This window comes from Molothrus ater, chromosome 18 (assembly GCF_012460135.2).
Source record: "Molothrus ater isolate BHLD 08-10-18 breed brown headed cowbird chromosome 18, BPBGC_Mater_1.1, whole genome shotgun sequence".
Classification (NCBI taxonomy): domain Eukaryota; kingdom Metazoa; phylum Chordata; class Aves; order Passeriformes; family Icteridae; genus Molothrus; species Molothrus ater.
In genome coordinates, this window is record NC_050495.2 from 10,721,343 (window position 1) to 10,738,250 (window position 16,908).

Here is a 16,908-nt window from a genome sequence, read left to right on the forward strand (position 1 = left end):
AACACAGATTTCTTCCCTGCAGCTGCTGACAGCTACACATTCTGTTAGTGTGTGGTGGCCCAAGCAGGCCCTCAAGTCCCTCTGGACAACTCAAGTGTCTTGTGACTGGGAGTTCTCACCTCTGCAGTAGATTTCCAGACTCAGTTTTATGACCAGAGATGAAGAATGACAATTCTACTTCAGCAGAGGAATCCCCGTGCTTGTATTGCATCCCAGGAAAAAGACACATGTCTTCAGACACACCCATTTACCTTGGCATTCACAGCCTTATTCCAAGAGTATCACAATACAGACTGACTTTTGTTCTCAACAGCCCCATTCCAGAGAGATTATTCCATTCCACAGCTAAGGATACAAAGGCATTCGGTGGGAATCTGAACTGGGAATCCAGTGCTGGTTTCAAGTTCAAATTCAGAGTCCTGCTCACTGGACTAATCTGGAGAGCATTTTTCTACTTGGCAGAGAAGTGTGAGTTTTCAGGTCTGAAAGAATACTGAGGATGGAGTCACAGATACATTATCACAGACTAATATCTTTGTCAATGAAGTAGCATAAAACCAAAGCAAGCTAGGTCAGCTCTTCCCTTGGTCTCCAAAGAACACCCAATTAGTAGAGTGAGCATAACCATCTTTAATAAGTAAGCTGTTTTGGAAGCTGAACTGTTTGTTCCGAGTGCCACATAGACAGCTCTGGCTACTGGCAGAAGAGGCCCGTGAATCAGAGCCCGAAGTCTGATGCAAGAGAAATTTGGGCGTCTCAAGCTGATTTCCCCAGCAGAGAACAACCCTATTAGTTTGAGAAAGTCCCCTGCCTGCTTTCTCTCTGAGTAATTAAGAGTGAAATCCTCCTCTCAGTGACCCCAATGCTCTCAGCCTAGGCTGATTTACACATGAAAGGAACCCTCTGAGGGGCTTTCTCTCTTTCACATTCACAACCAGGCAGGACCTATAAATAAAACCTTTCTGAAAACAGGAGCTTTCAAAAAGGTCTGTGTATGTGCACAAACGTGTATGAGAGAAAGGGAATGGCTGTGTGCACTCGAGGATGTGTGTTTGCATGCGTATCTGAGGCGTGGGTGAGAAGAATGTGCATTCACACACCAGCCCTCATGCAAACAAGTGCACTGAGAAAAGCATGCACAGGTGCTGGGGGCATTGACAGGAGCCAGAGGCCGTGTCCAGGCTGGCTCCAGCTTGCACCATTCCAGGGGTTCACCCATCAGCTGAGTCATGCTAGAGCTACACACCGAAAACCAGAGCAGACTCAGACCCAGCTGTGCATAGGAGACCAAGCTTGTGGAGCACTTTCCCTCTACACAGCAGCAAAGTACTGCAGGACAAACACCAGTGGTTTACACTGCTTGGCTTTCACGTGGGAGGTAACACAGAATCAGGGCTCAGTTCCTCTAGTTTTGACAGAAAATGAGATTTTTAAGTGGTCACATCTTCTCAGCTATTCAGGAGAGAGTGAGTAGTGTTCCATTTTCCAGGGTTGTCATTATTCAAAAGTAAATTTTAGTTTTCTGGAGCATTAAACCCTTAAAAGTTTGAAAACATAATGACGAGACAGATGACCTGAAAATGAAGGTCAGGAAATCAAAAGGACTATGACTACCTTTACAGTAGTTATAAACACAAAAATGCCTAGATATGCATCTGAATTGTCCCTGCCCCACTCTCCTGCTCATCCATGTGGCTACAACTCAGGCCAGGATATCTTCCCTTCCACGAGGCCTACAGAGAACCCAACATAACTTGCAGGAAAGCTGGCAGTTCGTGTGACCCTGCCCTAATACAAAACAGGTGACACAGAGCTCGGAGCCAAGCCACGACAGCCCACAGGGTTTCACAAAGCAGGTTCTGCTCTCTGGGGCTTTGCCCCTGTAAGAGAAGACTTGGCTACAACGCGATAATTTCAGAACTGCAAATTATTCTACTCCACTACTCCTGACCAGCTGAATCATTTGCTTTGCTGAATCTGTGCCTGTGCCATATGCTAATGCCAGCAATCGGGATGTAGGTGCGTTAGAAGCACTGCAGCTGCTCCACTGCTTGGTGGGAGACCCCAGGGTGTGAGAGGGAGGCAGGCGAGGTGCCCCACCCTGCACCCTTCTGACTTCATCCCTGCTAATCGCAGCTCTTGGATCTCTCACCACCCCCCCCCCCGTCCCCCCCGTCCCCAATTCTTATGCAAACATTTAGAAGAAGTAGGCAGGAAAAAAGGCACAAAACAGGAGACATAAAGAGTGCAAAGCCTCACAGGAGCGCACAAAGCACAAAATGTCTCTTCTGCTCGTTCAAAAGATTCTTCCCAGCTCCTTGCACTAGGCAGGAGTGTGTGAGCAGGGATTCAGAGCTCCCCTCCCACTGAGCTCGCAGCTAAAGCCCTCCCCCAGTTCCCAGGGTCTTCAAATGAAGATTTGCATAGTAGTTCCAGATCATTCCCGAGAGAAGGGACAATGGCTCTCTCAACGCCCTCTTCCCCCCATCCCTCCCTCCCACAGCTGATAAAGCCTTGGTGAAAAGGGGAACAAAGGATTTACAGATGTCAGAATATTGATTTCTGCCGTTCCCGGACTACAGGGAGAAGATGAAGAAAACTTTTTGCCCCCCGAAACTCTGTGGAGTTCGAGACACAGACGCTATCTCTGCAGCACGAACTCCGCGTTTGTTGAGACAGTATCTGATGGAGGCAATATTGCTATTCGAGAGGGATGAGCAGGGCCCTGCAAATGAAAATGCACGGGGATGAGATTACAGCCTGCAGTCCCAGAGAGCGCATTTGTTGTTCCAGACGTGCTGAACGGAGGCATTTCCAGCGACAGCAGTTTGCCACCAGGCGGGCCGGGCCGGCATTGCTCCGGGCGGCAGCTCCCGCCCAGCCCATCCTGACCCCCGCTGGATCCTGGCCCCTCTCTCTGCCCCCCACCGCTGCAGCTGGGACAAGGAACGGAAAGGAAGTGAAATCTTTGAGTCTTTGGCAAGTGGCCTTTGATTCGGAATCAGAATGGAAGGGATTGCCACCGAACTCACTAAATTTAGGGCCGTTACCTGAAAGCCAAAGCTTTCTGCGCCCACAACATTTCTGTGCACAGTCCGTGTAAACCCGAGCTTGCTTTTGCACTACAAAAATTCCTTTTCGCTGTAGTGCATCAACTCCACTGACCTCCACCAGCTCCCTGCAATCGTTCAGATTGTGTTAAACAGAACGGTGACACGATCCAAAGTGTCACATGGTGGCACTGCTGCACACCCAGCACGAGACTGGCACTGGGCAGCCAAGGGAGCTTCCAGGAGCCTGACCTCCCCCTGTCGCACCACTGCTCTGAAACAGCTTCCAGCTTTCTCTCTGGGACTGCCTACTGACACTTTATAGACATACATACATTATTATATTATATTATATTATATTATATTATATTATATTATATTATATTATATTATATTATATTATATTATATTATATTATATTATATTATATTATATTATATATATTTTCCCCTCCCTTTTCAGAGCTAAGTCGGTAGCATTTCTGCACTCAAAAAGTTCCTGGGACCCTGGATCTTCTGTAAAAATGTACCTGATTAAAATTTCTCTAAATGTGGGATTTAGGCCATTTTTAAAGGTGATAAGCTAGTTTCTAAATCAAGTTCTAGGCTCCTCCGATTTGCCCTGGGGGAAAACCCCACCTGAAACTTTCTGCAGGGCACAGTGGTGAGTACAAAAGGGTTTCCCATGCCATGGGTCAATAATTCAGACAGAGCTGCAGAGCCAGAGCTGACTGCTCCCTCATTTTCCACACAGCTTTGTACAAACACGTGCTGTCAGGAGGACTGCAATCATCACAGTGATAACAACCATCACATATTGTAGAGTTAAACACATTTCACACAACTACATCAAAACATTATTCACAATACTCTTAAAATATCTAGGTTTCTTTCAATACCTGCCTGTCTTCCCTCAGCTAAAGAAATTATTCTTATGGAATATTTGGTGTCTCCCAGCAGTCACCCCTAATTTACATTTAAAGATGTGAATCAGACAAACCAGACTCCTGATACACCTCATACAGAGATTAATCACAGCTGCTGGGATGATGAAGACTAAGGCAGACCCATTTTAAATCAGTGTAACTCAGACTGTAATGAACCTGCTACCACACTCAGCTTCAGGACAGACTTCAACCATTTCCAGGTGCTCCCCACGAGCCCTTAGAGCTCCATGGGTGAGCTCCTGGGGCAGCTGTGCTCGGAGGTGCCACTTCTGCCTTCTCCAAAGGGCATTTTCTAGACTGTCAGAGGAGTAAAGGTGTCAGGGAGAACCTGGGAGAAGCAAACCTTGGCTGCTCTCACCTCCTGCTTAACACTTGCAGGTTGTGTTTTGAGGCTGCTGCAGCAGCAGCACAGCTCACAAACCGGTTTCATTTTAGAGAGAATTTTCCCTCATCTAGACAGATGTTTGCTTATTTTGCTGATTTCTTTGTTTTCTTATTTTGTTTGCTTATTTCTTTGTTTTCTCTTGTTCGTAAACATTAGTGTCTGTTGCTTACTTAAAAGTTTTGTTGCTACAAACAGGAGTAGTTTTGTTTTTACAGTTCCTGTTACAAATTTGCTTTAGGATACAGAACTTAGTCCTAGTTTCATCACTGAAATATTGTACCAAATAATTCTCTGATCTTATGTTTCCCCCAAAACCCCATATGCAAATTAAAAGTCTGATATGTTGGACATCTCATAAGCCTGAATCCAGAGGATGAAGGTGTGGAAAGGCAAAATCTCCCTCCAGTGTGGATTTAGCAGAGCAGGTGTGTGTGCACATGGCAAGCCCCAGTGGTTTGAGGGCTGTTTTGTACAAAATGCATCCTGTCCATGATGACAGAACACTTGTGCAGGTACACACAGTACCTGGAAATAACTTCTTTCAGTATGGAAACAAAGCAGTCCTTAAAACTATGTATTAAATAAAACCATACAAAAGCAAAGTACTGGAAGAGGTAATTGTAATTTTAAAAAATAAGAGAAAAACAAAGAAACCAAAGCACTTTTAACAGTTTACAGTGCCCAGATAAAGTAAATAACTGAGCAATATTTTTATGCCAAGGTGTGTTTCACAACAGCCTTCCAAGGTTCTGGCCATCTTACCATTCCTTTATACTACACAGTAAATTGGACACAAGCCCTGCTCCAAGCAAAAATGGGTAAAGAAATCCTGTTCCCCAGCAGCAAACACTTCTCCCCACCATCTTACAGCCATGGCAGGCTGCATTCCTTGGTCTTGGTAACAGAGAAGCGACCAATTCCATGGGACCAAGGTGTGCACAAGGCCAACCAACCTCCTCCTTCCAACAGAAACCTTGTTTGGAGTAAAACTTCATGTCATTCCTCTCAGACAAGCCCCTACCATTGTCCTTCCCAAAACTTCTGTTTCTTTGCTTTTTTACTGTAACAGTTTCTATATGCACCATGGGAATCCTCTCATTTTGCCATGCTGAAAAATGTACTGTCCATCTACACCAAAAGTCAAACAGCCAACCACCAGGCCCCAGTAAAGAACTAAAAGAAGACCTAGATATATATTTTTTTTCTGGAGATCTTGTGTTCATTCAAGCGATGTTATTATTTCAGTAGAATCACGCCAGGAATCCATGTAATTAAAAACACATTGGTGGTAACAGAAGTGCACCATTTTAGGGCCCCTTTGATTCCCTCATGCCTGGGACATCCCCAGCACTCTCCCTGACCCCACAGCCCGAGGACTTTTCACTCTCTGAACTACTCATCACTCTCTACCTGACAGGAGGATGTAGGCAGGTGAGGATCGGCCTCTTCTCCCAGGCAATGGCGACAGGACAGGAGAAAACGACCTCCAGCTGCACCAGGGGAGGTTAAGGTTGGACATCATGAGTAATTTCTCCACAGAAAGTGTGATCAGACATTGGAATGGGCTGCTCAGGGAGGTGGTGCAATCACCGTCCCTGGAGGTGTTTAAGGAAAGACTGAGTGCCATGGTCTGACACGGGAATGTTCGGACATAGGACGGACACGATGCTGCCCGAGGTCACCTCCAAACTAAGCGAGTGTCTCTGTCACCGCCCCCAGGCCAAGCGCCCCCAGCCCCGCCCGGGCCCGCTCCGCCCTCAGCCCCAAGATGGCGCCGGGCCGCCCCTCAGCCCGCACCGCGCTGACGTCATTGCCCCGCCCCTCCCGCTCAGGGCGGCGCATGCGCACGGGCGGCCCCGCTCAAGGTCAGCGCGGCCGCTGCTGCCGCCGGTTCCGCCCGGCGCGGTTCCGGTTCCGGTCCCGCTGTGCGGACAGGAGGACATGGCGGCGCTCGGACGGGTGTCCCGCCTGCTGCTCGGTGCCGCCGCCCCGCGCTCCCTGCCGGGGCGCGGCTTGGCGGCGGCCGCCGCACACGAGGAGGGCGGAGGTAACGGGGCTCTGCGGGGCGAGGGCGGAGCCGGCGCCCGCGGCCGGCGTGGGGCTGCCCTTGACAGCCGGTGCCCTTCGCTGCGGGAACGGGGCATGGCAGGCGCTCGGTGAGGCCTGAACCGGGGCTAAACCGTGAGTCCGGATCCCCGTTACAAACGGGGAGGGTACCCGCGCTCGGGCGTGGGACTCAGGTTCATAAGCGCCTCGTTAATGCGCTAATTGCGGTAACGCGTGTGGGGTGGGTATCGCTGATGAGAGCCGTGCTCGTTGTTCTGATCCCGCTGTCGCTGCCCAGCCCGCATGTGGAAGACGCTGACGTTCGTGGTGGCGCTGCCCGGCGTGGCCGTGTGCATGCTCAACTGCTACCTGAAGGCGAAGCACGAGCACGAGCGGCCCGAGTTCGTGCCCTACGCGCACCTCCGCATCCGGACCAAGGTACCTCTGCCCGGGTCACAGCCCTCTTCCCCTCCACGGCTGCAGAGCTTCCTCTGAGACTGCTGCGTGAGATGGCTGTGATACCAACTCACGGCTGTTTCTGAGGCAGTGAGAGTTTGTCACAGCTCTGATGGAGTACCCATGACATTCACAGGCCCTCCCACCCCAGAGTGATCCTCCTAATGTATTACTGAAAAATGTTTCAGTCCTAGAGCTGCCGTTCTTAAAGTAATACAGATCCCAAAATACTCAAAATTGGGGTCCTCATAATACAGCACAATGTTTGTTTAAGAGCAACGATTGTGCTGTTTAGACACTGTGGCTCCCAGCTAAGGGAGGCAAAGTTTTCCAGCTCTTGCTTCCCCTACATCCTGGGAGCCAGCTTGCCTAATTCACCAGCCTGTCAAGCTGTGTGATCATAGAATCATTTAGGTTGGAAAAGTTTTCTGAGACCTCCATCTTGTCAACCAGATCATGGCACTAAGTGCTACATCCAGTCTGTACGTAAACACCTCCAGGGATGGTGACCCCAGCAGCCTGGGCAGTTTGTCCCAATGTTCAGCAACCCTTTTTGTGAAGAAATTCCTCCTGATGTCCATCCTGAACCTTCTGTGGCACAGCTTGAGGCTATTTCCTCCTGTCCTGTCACTAATTGCCTGGGAGAATTGATATTTGAATGTGTACTGTTCTTGGTTTCAGGTGCTTGTAGGGATTGTTCAACAGCTGCCACTGGCTGATTTTCTTTCTTCTTTCAACAGCGTTTCCCCTGGGGTGATGGGAATAAAACTCTGTTTCACAACCCCCACGTTAACCCTCTCCCAACTGGTTATGAAGATTAAAACCAAGATCCTGCCAACAGCCAGAACTTTGGCTCTCCCCATCCTGAACCAGAATGTTGAGTGGGAGCCATCATTTCTGGGGTCATAGTTTCAGAAACTCTGTGTTTCTTCTGTGATGAAGCTGAGTGGTGGTGTGGCCCCCTGTGTGCTTGTGATGGGGCCCTTTAAATAAACAACTCTGAACGTGAATTTGGGATTTGACTTGTTTACCTGAATCCTTTAGAGTTTTTTAGTTTAGTGTTGGCAAAAAGCATTAAGGTTTCCCCCAGGAGAGAGTGCAGGAGCAAAGGGGTCTGACTGCCTGAATGGTAGCACATGTTCCTGTGTCTGCTAACACAAACAACAGGAATGCACTTGGCATAGGACATGAACCATTTCATGTTCTTGTCTGGTTTAACTGATGACTAAACTCACAGCCAGAACAACAGATACATGGATTAATAGTCAATATATACTGAAGCACATTCTCCATTATCAGCTCTTGCAATATTTATTAACAGTCATGAAGGTGATTTTTCTCTGGTCCCTTCTGGCACAGGGAGAACAGCAAAGATGTTGAGCTAAGCTCTGCCTTCACCCTCTTCTCAAATTTTCAGGTACATCAGCACATATCTTGCTCACCACTCTGCTTTCCATAAAGCTGCAGTCTGTACAAAGTCTCACACAGGTTTTGCAGAAGAAAACACAATTTTGGTTCTACTGCTTATGTCTGTACAGCATGTACTGTGTCGTGCAGAAGCTGCCTGAAGCAGAAGGAAATAGTGAGCCACTAGCCTGAGCCTGTGCCAGTACAACTTTTCATTTTCAAGGTTTTGCTCACTACAAGTAAACCCTTTTCCACTTCTTACTATAACTTCTGTGTTTTTTGCACAATGTGAGCTCTATCTCAGCTGTCATTAATGTGGTTCCTCCAAAAGGTAGAACACAGCAGCTGCTTTGGCATCTTGCTGTGGAAAGGAGTGATGGATGGCAAGAGAGAATCTCAAAGCGCCACTGCAGGATGCCCTTCCCCATGTTTCCATGGGATTTTTTTTGTCTGCTTACCAGTAAAAGATTGCTCAGAGAGGTTTTCCTGTGTTGAAAGTACAAGGCACTGATGGGCACAGTTTTAAAGCTGACAAAAGTCACATTACATTTAGCTCTACACTAAGATCATAGAAAAGCAAACTGGTTTTGTGTGTTATTCCTTAAAAAAGAAAAGCTACAGAGTCAACTGTCTCCAAAATGCTATTTATAGATCCTTCCCTTAGACCTGCTGCACTTTGCCAACAGCTTGTTTTTTCAGTGCTGTATTTAAGCCCTATGCTGTAGGAACACTCTGCACCTGAGAACAGGAGTGTGGCTCACCTGGCTCTGTGACTGGCACAGGAACAACAGCCTCAGGCTGCAATAGTTCCTGATCCTCTGCACAAGGACTCGGTCTGGGCTCTGTGAGGGGCTGTGGTGCAGACAGGCCAGCCGTAGTATTTGAGAACTACACCTTTTTAGTTTGTTTTTTTTTTTTTTTTTTTTTTTTTAAGTATAATCTTTAAATAATTAGTAGTAATTAAAAGCTGAGAGGGAAGCTTTCTTTTTTTTCTCACTGTAATTCCAGAATTATGAAGTTATCTTTTGTCCCCAGTCCATAATATCTTTTTCCCCTGTGTTGGTGTAAGGAGAGGGGCAAGCTTTGCCCCATCCCTGTGTGAGGATCAAACCACAGAAATGTGTAATGCTAAAAGGAGAGAGACAATTCCAAGTTCATGGATGTGTCAGTACCTCAGAAAAGGCTGAAGTAGCCTCTGCATTAAGTCTTCTCTTCAGCTGCTGAGCAGGCACTTCCATGCCTCCTAGGGGGCACAATCAGACTCTACTGCACAGTTACCTACTTGAACAAAATATAACCTGGTTGTATTTATTTTAGCCAAGCTGTTGCAGGTCCACTAGTGCCTTAAACCGTCTCTGCAGCTGACACAAAACAGTGCTTAAGCCCTTCAGCATTACATGCAACTAATTTCATCACCAAAATTCAGCAGCATAGAGATGATAGCAAGTACATCAACCCCCTTCATATTCTTTTTAAACACTTTCAAGTGTTATATAAATAAGCGAGAGAAATCAGTCACAAAGAGCCCATCCCAGCCCACTCCAACCAGCATTCCCCACTGCAGAGTACATTCAGTAGGAAGCTCACATGGATTTTTAAGCCACCAGATGCTGAACCACCACCAAGTTTCACTGGCGAGGAGGCAGCAGTTATCACATTATCCAGTTTTGGGGTTTTTTTCTTTTAGCTGTTTGTTTTCACAAGCAGAGAACATTTTTCACTTCCTAGAAAGCAGTTAACAAAGGTCTTCTCCAGGTGGCACCTGTGGCACACCTGGTGATGGTGCTTAGTCCAAAGGCTGCTGTCAGTAACTCCACCCATACTGCCAACATCAGGAGGAGTTCTCAGTTTTTCCTTTACTTGGGCCCATGAACTCCAGGCCCTCAATGGGTATGTCCTTTTCTTTTATTGCTTTCTGAAAAGAAGAAAACCAAATAATTAAATTCAGAACTTCTTTATACAGCTTCATGATGTTATCTTTGGTACAAAGCACAGAACCACAAAATCAGTGAGGCTGTAAAACACCTCTGAGATCATCCAGTCCAACCTGTGAGTAATAGCACCTTGTCAACCAGACCAAGGCCATGCCCAGGCTCTCCTTAAACACTGCCTACACCTCCGTGGGCAGCCCATTTCAACATCTGATCACCCTTTTTGTGAAAAAACTCCTCCTAATGTCCAGCCTAAACCTCCCTGGTGCAGCTTAAATCTGTATCCTCTTGTCCTATGGCTTGTTGCCTGAATAGAAATCATCTAAAAAGCAAGTGATCTAGAAAAAGTAGTCTTAAAGGTTGGTTTGAATAAAGCTTCAATGACAGAGATGCTGGTTTGAATAACGTTTCAACGTTAGAGCTGCTGAAGAATGTACTGAGAACTCACTGAGCTACAGTCACTCTAAAAGAAACCTGCTGCAGCCTCTACAAATCCGCCTTAAGAAATGTACAATAAAAATAGGAAACGCCTGTAAAATATTCATGTCATGACCGACAGACACGGGGCGGGACGAACCCAGCGCTGCGTGTGGGGGTCTGTGCTGAGGCCTGAGGCTGCCGGGGGCACCGGGCCGGGGGTGGAAGGGTCAGCGCGGGGAAGGACGTGAGGGGCAGGGAGCGGAGGGCCCGGGCCGGACGCACCTGCACGCAGAGCTGGTAGCGCTTGAAGAGCTGCCCGCAGGGGTCGCCGGCGCTGTCGCCCTTGAGGAACTTCTCGGCGAACCAGCGGTTGAAGCACTGGTCGTACTCGCGCTTCAGCTCGGTGCACGCCTCGCCCACGCTGTTCATCGCGGCGGCCGCGCCGGACGGGCCGGGCCGGGCCGGGCGCGCCGCCACTGACGCACATCCGGGCGGGCCGGGAGGCGGCGGCGATGCGCGCGCTGCTCCTCGGGCCGTGGCTCCGCGCCGGGCGGGGCCTCCCGCGGGCACCGGGGAGCGGGCACCGGTACCGGGGACACAGCGAGTACCGCGGGCACAGCGGGCACCGGCCGCAGGGACCGCTCCGGGTAACACCGCAGACGCCGCTCGGGCACCGCCGCTCCGCCCCCCGCGAGGCGGGCACGGGCTACACCACCCGTTAATCTCCCCTGAGAGGGACAGCGATCAGCGGGTCCCTGCATTTGGTGACCTTAAAGGTCTTTTCCAGCCTTAACGATTTTAGGATTCTTTGTAAACTCCGTTTTTGACGTGTAACAAGTGTGGAAACCCAGAAGAGCGGGAATGTTTCTCTGTCTGTTCTGGGGTGCCCTGACCCCCAGGGGAGCACTGACTTTGATCCTCATTCATGGAGAAAGTTTCCTAAACTTCAGAATAGACTAGAATCCACAAAAGGGTGAAATAGATTATAGAGAGTAGTGTAGGTGTGTCACTTGGTGATAAATTGAGGTTTTGGGATTTTTAGTATGTTGTGGATGGAAGCAAGATGGAGGGCACAGGGTGTTGTCCTGGGTTTCTTCTTCATGCTTCTTCTTCCTTCTTCTTCATGGGTTTGGGTGGCATTTTGTAATTGGGCAGAAAAGTCCACATTGTGGGCTCCTTGTGATCAGTTATTGGGTTAAAAGGGAAAATAATCCAGGTGTCAGCTCTTAATTGGACAGTTTAGTCTTAAAAGACCTTGTAACAAGAGATTGTTGGCCATTTTGTGCCTTCTAATGAAAACCTGCCGAACTCACAGTAGTGAGACTGTTTCACTGATAAGAAATAATAAACACTTGAGTCCAAACATGAACTACTGTCTCAAGTGCCTTCAATCCAGACCCAGAGAAAACCACAACTGGTACCCCCACAAAAAGTTTCTAATTAAAAGAAAGTAGCACTATTAAACTTGTTTGTTTTTGACTTTTTTTTTGTCCCTATTGATGCTTTTGTACAGCAGAGGGTGTCGGTGGAAGTGCTGGAGCACCTGGAGCACCTGGCCCTGGTGGATTTCCGGGATGCAGAGGGTGTGGAGCGGCTGCAGAAAGCGATCCAGTTTGCTGATCAGCTTCATGAAGTGAACACCGATGGCGTGGAACCCATGGATTCAGTGCTGGAGGACAGGTGGTGAATCACAGCAGCCTCCTTTTATCTGTTCATGCATCAAACTGTTTGCTTCTGGGACCTTTTCCCCCTGGGAATCACCGTGCATGTGGCCCCTTTGCTCAGAACGTTTTCCTGTGGTTCTCTGTGGGGGAAAGTTGTCATTGGCTGTGTAATTTTTATGTGTGAGCAAAGCAAAGGTGAACTTCAGTTCTTTAATCTGTCTTAATTGTCACACTGCACCCCCAATGCCTGCCAGTGCCATTTTTGAGTGCTTCAAAATGTTCCAGTACTTCTCTCAGTGTTTATTTAAGAGACCAACACCAGATTTAGAGATAAGCCACCCTTCCTACCTCATATTCACACAACAGCTTGAAGACAACCAGTAACCTTTGTCCTTCAGGTGTCTGTATCTCAGAGAAGATGATGTGACAGAAGGCAACTGCACCAAAGAACTGCTGGAAAATGCCAGAGAGAAAGTAGAGGAGTATTTTGTGGCTCCACCAGGTATTGACTTGCTTACAAAAATCTCTTAATCTCATCTGAATTAACCTGAAGAAAATAATCTGCCATAGCTGCATTTAGTATCAGAAATACTAGTAAGTAATAGGGAGCACTAAAAGAAATGACTGTAGCCATCTGTATAAAACCATGTGCAATTTCTTGGTCCAGAAGCAGCACAGAGGCTGACCTGATTCTGAAGTTACTGCACATGTCAGGCAGGACTTACTTCCCTGACTTTCTCAGGATATTTAGGCAGCCTGTACATGGAGTAAACTGGAGAAACACTTGCATGCCACGGTGTCCTGCCCACAAGGTAGCTTACAGCTGGTCTCACACAACTTGTTTTTTGTTTTCTCTCAGGTAACATCCCTTTACCAAAGCTGGAAGAACGAGAGACTTTTCTGCAGGGCTCTCAATGACAGCCCAGAGCCTAAATGCCCCTTCAGTATATTATTTGGGGAAAATGAAGTTTTGTGCCAGTCACAGCTGAAACACCCTTGGCATGTATTTTGGTCAGAAGAAGAGCACTTGCAAGAGAGGAGAAAGAAAGTGTAAAAGTTCAGTAGTGCTGTTGAAATATTCAATGTCTCTGAAGCTGGACAGCAACATGGCAGATGACCTGGGTGCTTTTATTTGGCAAAGTGAATTTGCTGTCTGGAGGTGAGAGCAAACCCTTGTCCCACTCTTTAATTGTGCAATTACCTCATTATTTGTATAAGCATCCATAATATACTCACCTAGATGCATAAAACATGTAATTACTATGATACTTGAATTCTTTCAAGGATATTGAAATAAAGCCTCTATTTAACACCACTACTCCAATCCTCTGCAAAGCTGTGACACTGTATTATTGCTTTAGTCTCAGACTTGTCAAGATTCAGACCCTGCAAATGCTGAAGTTTACAAATATACAAGCTCAGCCTGTAAGGAATTTATGAGGTGTATAGAAATCATAACAAGGAAAGACTTCAAATATCTATCAATCAATATGATCAATACCACAATCATAATATCAAAGTGGGTAATTCCCACTTTGAGAAGTCCCCCCTTGATCTATCCATTTTGGCCTCTTCCTTTGACCATCAAAGAGAATGGGGACAATATTATTTACACAGAAAAAGGAAGAGGAATTTGAGAGGGAACTGACTGGCTGCAGGAGCTTTTAACCCAAAATAGCATCAAGTAACTATTTAAAGGCAACAACTAAACCAACAATTTGGACAAGATGATCCCACATTGCCAATGCAGCACAGGCTAAACTTAAAACTGCCAGTTCAGTGCTGCTCCCACACACTCTAGGGAAAGAACAGACTGCCTGATGCTTGTTCCCTGCAGCCCAAACTGCATTTAAAGTGGAAAACACACATCTCCTTAATGAAGGGGTTTGATGCGACTTCACCACAAATAAGGGAATTACAACCTTGACTCAGACACCTGCAACCACCAAAAAGAAAAGCTCACAGAGGGCAGATGAGCTTCCTGTGGGGCAGGGCATGTCAGTGCCTCAGTGGGTCTATCACTGGTGGTGCTGAGCCCCAGGGGATGGTGCTGAGCCCCACTGGGCCCTGGCTGCACTTTGAGAGAGGGAGAGACACCCCCTCATGTGCTGGTTCCCCTGCATTCACTGCAGCACTCAGTAAATGGATCCAGTTTCTCTGGAGACCATGGAGATAACCTCACTTAGAGCTGCTGACATTTTTCCACCACCACCAAACTGTAGATCTAAAATTAGATTGGAAGCTCTTGCATATAAATCCCAGGTTTACAAAGAAAATTTCACTGTGGAGATTTCTTTGCCTTTGTGGAAAGAAAAGAAGATGGAAGTAGTTTTATTGGTAATAATGATGATTTTATGTTTTGTTATTAACTGGGAGCCCCAGGAAAAATCTGTTAGTACAGTGATAGGTTGTGCAACACAGAGTGAAAAACCACCTGATGAAAAGTGCTTACAGCCTAAACTGGGAGAGCAATCTCATGAGATGCCTTATCCATTACCCAGTTTTCTTCAGCACCTCCTCTACCCCTGCTATCATCTCCTGTGTTTATTTGTTCTGCCTTTCCCTGCAGCTCTGTCCTGAGGGAAACTCTACTTTTATACTCTTGATTACCAAGTAGGACTGTGATGTATCCCAGGCTTTAATGTTTCTCATTAACAACGTGCACCTCACCCCACACTGCCGTTTCCTGCAGTCGTCATCACAATTGTTCCTCCAGCAAACCATTTCTCAATAAATGCAGAGAAACTTGCCTGCAGCTACCAAACACAGCCACCTCCTCAGAGATCCATGGGTGTTTCTGAAGTTCAGTGGGAGCATTTGGAAGATTGTTAAATGGTTCCATTCTGTCAGCACTAAACTGTCCAGTACTCAAAGAACTACTGCAAGTGCTGCAGATACTGAACACAGTTCTGGAAATTAATTACTTACTGTGGCCCCAAGGCCATTCAAAACTTCTTCATGTTTCTAGCACCCAAGCAAAGTTGTGAACTGTATCTCTGTTTGGAATGTTAAAACCTGTGAGTCAGGAGTTATTTCTGAGATATTCTAGAGTGACAAAAATATTACATTATGCAGTTTCAGTATTTCTGGGGGCAGTGTATTCTTCTGAGGTTGCCTTAGAGTTTGCAAAAGCAAAGAGTTGCTTGCAGTTATTCTGCTTTTGCTCTGAATGACACTGAGCAGGTAACTACACTGTAAGAATATGCAAAATATTGACATTGCAAGTGAGGTGAATGACTGCTCTTGAGGTGGTTTTTTTTTTATTTCTACAAGGAAATGGGAGTCCTACCAACCAGTATTTAAAAACCTCTTTTAAATCATCCTGTGCTGTTTGCTGTAGACATGGTTCAGAGTCCTGTTATTAACAGATCAGCTGTGGAAGACTCAACAGCAATGTTCTATCTGCTGACAAGAGTGTAAGCAGAAAGTGCCCCAGGGAGAGTGAAACTAAGAAAACAGAGCACTGATGTTCTACCAAAACATCTTGCTTCATTTAAACAAAAAAAACCAAAAAAAAAAAACCAAAAAAAAAACCAAAACAAAACCAACCCAACCACCAACCAAAATAACCCCCAAACCAAACACAAACAAACAAAAAAGGCAAGAGTTGCAGAAATAGTGAGGTCTGCAAAAGAAGACATAAAAATCTGATAGATTTGGTTCACTAAAGGAACAAAGTTTGGAGCTGACTTGATCATACCCAGTAAACATGGGTCAGAGATTTCTATCAGAGGTCACTTAGTGTGACTTGAAAAGACACAACTGAAAACAGACTAGTGAACAGGACAGGTGATCAAGTGCCATTCACAAGTTGAGGAACTCCTTCCTTTGACATGGGTGGGCTTCACTCCAGTAAAGGGCATATTACTGAAACAGCAGCCCTAGGTAATATCCCAGTATTCTTTCAGTAATATAACATACTATTAAAAGGGATATTCCCAACAAGAGCTTGTTCCAAAGAGAATGTAAGTCTGTTATTGCTTAAACTCAGCATCTCTGTGATCCAGGCTGGGGCAAATAATAAAATGGCTTTTGGGGCCCACATATCACCTATGGAAAGGTGTTTTACAGAAGCTGGTGGACAAATTACAATGCCTTCGAGACTGGGCATACTTTAAGGAACAAGTTTTTTTTTCCCAGGATCACCTGATGATGCCACACAGAATCACAGAATTAGATTAGAAAAGACCTCGAGTCCAATCGGTGACTGAACACCACCACGTCAACCAGACCACGACACTCAGTGTCATGTCCAGTCTTCCTTAAACACCTGCAGGGACAGTGACAGAACCACCTCTCTTGGGCAGCCCCTTCCACTGTCTAATCACCAGTTCTGCGAAGAAATTCCTCCCAATACCCAACCTAAACCTCCCCTGGCGCAGCAGACCAGTAGCACGGGAGTCAGGACTGGAAGCTTTCCATACAGAGCCCAAATCTACGTGACCATCCCAAAACATGAGCCCCGTTCCCCCGGTACCTCCCTGCGTCCCGTCGGTTGCCATGGGAACGGACGCGGCGCGGGGCATCGCGGGCCGCAAGACAATGCTGCAGTAAAACCCGGCCGGGCGCCGCGTCTCAGCCAATGGGCATTCAGGGGCCGGCA

General features: G+C 46.9%; 3 protein-coding genes across 4 annotated transcripts; 2 read left to right on the plus strand and 1 right to left on the minus strand.

The window, feature by feature from the left end:
- The first annotated feature begins 6,273 nt into the window (after positions 1–6,273).
- LOC118692965 (cytochrome c oxidase subunit 6A1, mitochondrial) lies at positions 6,274–7,893 on the plus strand. Its single transcript, XM_036393198.2, has 3 exons — positions 6,274–6,428; positions 6,726–6,865; positions 7,624–7,893. Exons 1-3 carry the CDS (start codon positions 6,323–6,325, stop codon positions 7,702–7,704), a joined length of 327 nt encoding a protein of 108 aa, XP_036249091.1. The 5' UTR covers positions 6,274–6,322; the 3' UTR covers positions 7,705–7,893.
- A 1,676-nt stretch (positions 7,894–9,569) lies between these two features.
- Positions 9,570–11,184, minus strand: TRIAP1 (TP53 regulated inhibitor of apoptosis 1). The gene is made up of 2 exons (XM_036393199.2): positions 10,924–11,184; positions 9,570–10,205 (listed from the first exon to the last, which is right to left on the minus strand). Exons 1-2 carry the CDS (start codon positions 11,068–11,070, stop codon positions 10,122–10,124), a joined length of 231 nt encoding a protein of 76 aa, XP_036249092.1. The 5' UTR covers positions 11,071–11,184; the 3' UTR covers positions 9,570–10,121.
- GATC (glutamyl-tRNA amidotransferase subunit C) lies at positions 11,141–13,629 on the plus strand. Of its 2 annotated transcripts, none has more exons than XM_036393196.1 (4): positions 11,141–11,288; positions 12,155–12,321; positions 12,704–12,807; positions 13,165–13,629. In XM_036393196.1, the coding sequence occupies exons 1-4, from the start codon at positions 11,154–11,156 to the stop codon at positions 13,221–13,223; spliced, it is 465 nt and encodes a 154-aa protein (XP_036249089.1). In that variant the 5' UTR covers positions 11,141–11,153; the 3' UTR covers positions 13,224–13,629. The 2 variants fall into 2 exon arrangements, with proteins under 2 accessions (XP_036249089.1, XP_036249090.1); XM_036393197.1 differs by having other exon boundaries at positions 12,158–12,321.
- The last annotated feature ends 3,279 nt before the right edge of the window (positions 13,630–16,908 follow it).

Coding starts and splice junctions, on each gene's coding strand:
- LOC118692965 (XM_036393198.2), top strand. CDS start 6,323: ATGGCGGCGCTCGGACGGGTGTCCCGCCTGCTGCTCGGTGCCGCCGCC. Junction 6,429..6,725: donor CGCACACGAGGAGGGCGGAG/GTAACGGGGCTC, acceptor GTCGCTGCCCAG/CCCGCATGTGGAAGACGCTG. Junction 6,866..7,623: donor ACCTCCGCATCCGGACCAAG/GTACCTCTGCCC, acceptor TTCTTTCAACAG/CGTTTCCCCTGGGGTGATGG.
- GATC (XM_036393196.1), top strand. CDS start 11,154: ATGCGCGCGCTGCTCCTCGGGCCGTGGCTCCGCGCCGGGCGGGGCCTC. Junction 11,289..12,154: donor GGCCGCAGGGACCGCTCCGG/GTAACACCGCAG, acceptor GCTTTTGTACAG/CAGAGGGTGTCGGTGGAAGT. Junction 12,322..12,703: donor GATTCAGTGCTGGAGGACAG/GTGGTGAATCAC, acceptor TTTGTCCTTCAG/GTGTCTGTATCTCAGAGAAG.
- TRIAP1 (XM_036393199.2), bottom strand. CDS start 11,070: ATGAACAGCGTGGGCGAGGCGTGCACCGAGCTGAAGCGCGAGTACGAC. Junction 10,206..10,923: donor GCTACCAGCTCTGCGTGCAG/GTGCGTCCGGCC, acceptor TCTTCTTTTCAG/AAAGCAATAAAAGAAAAGGA.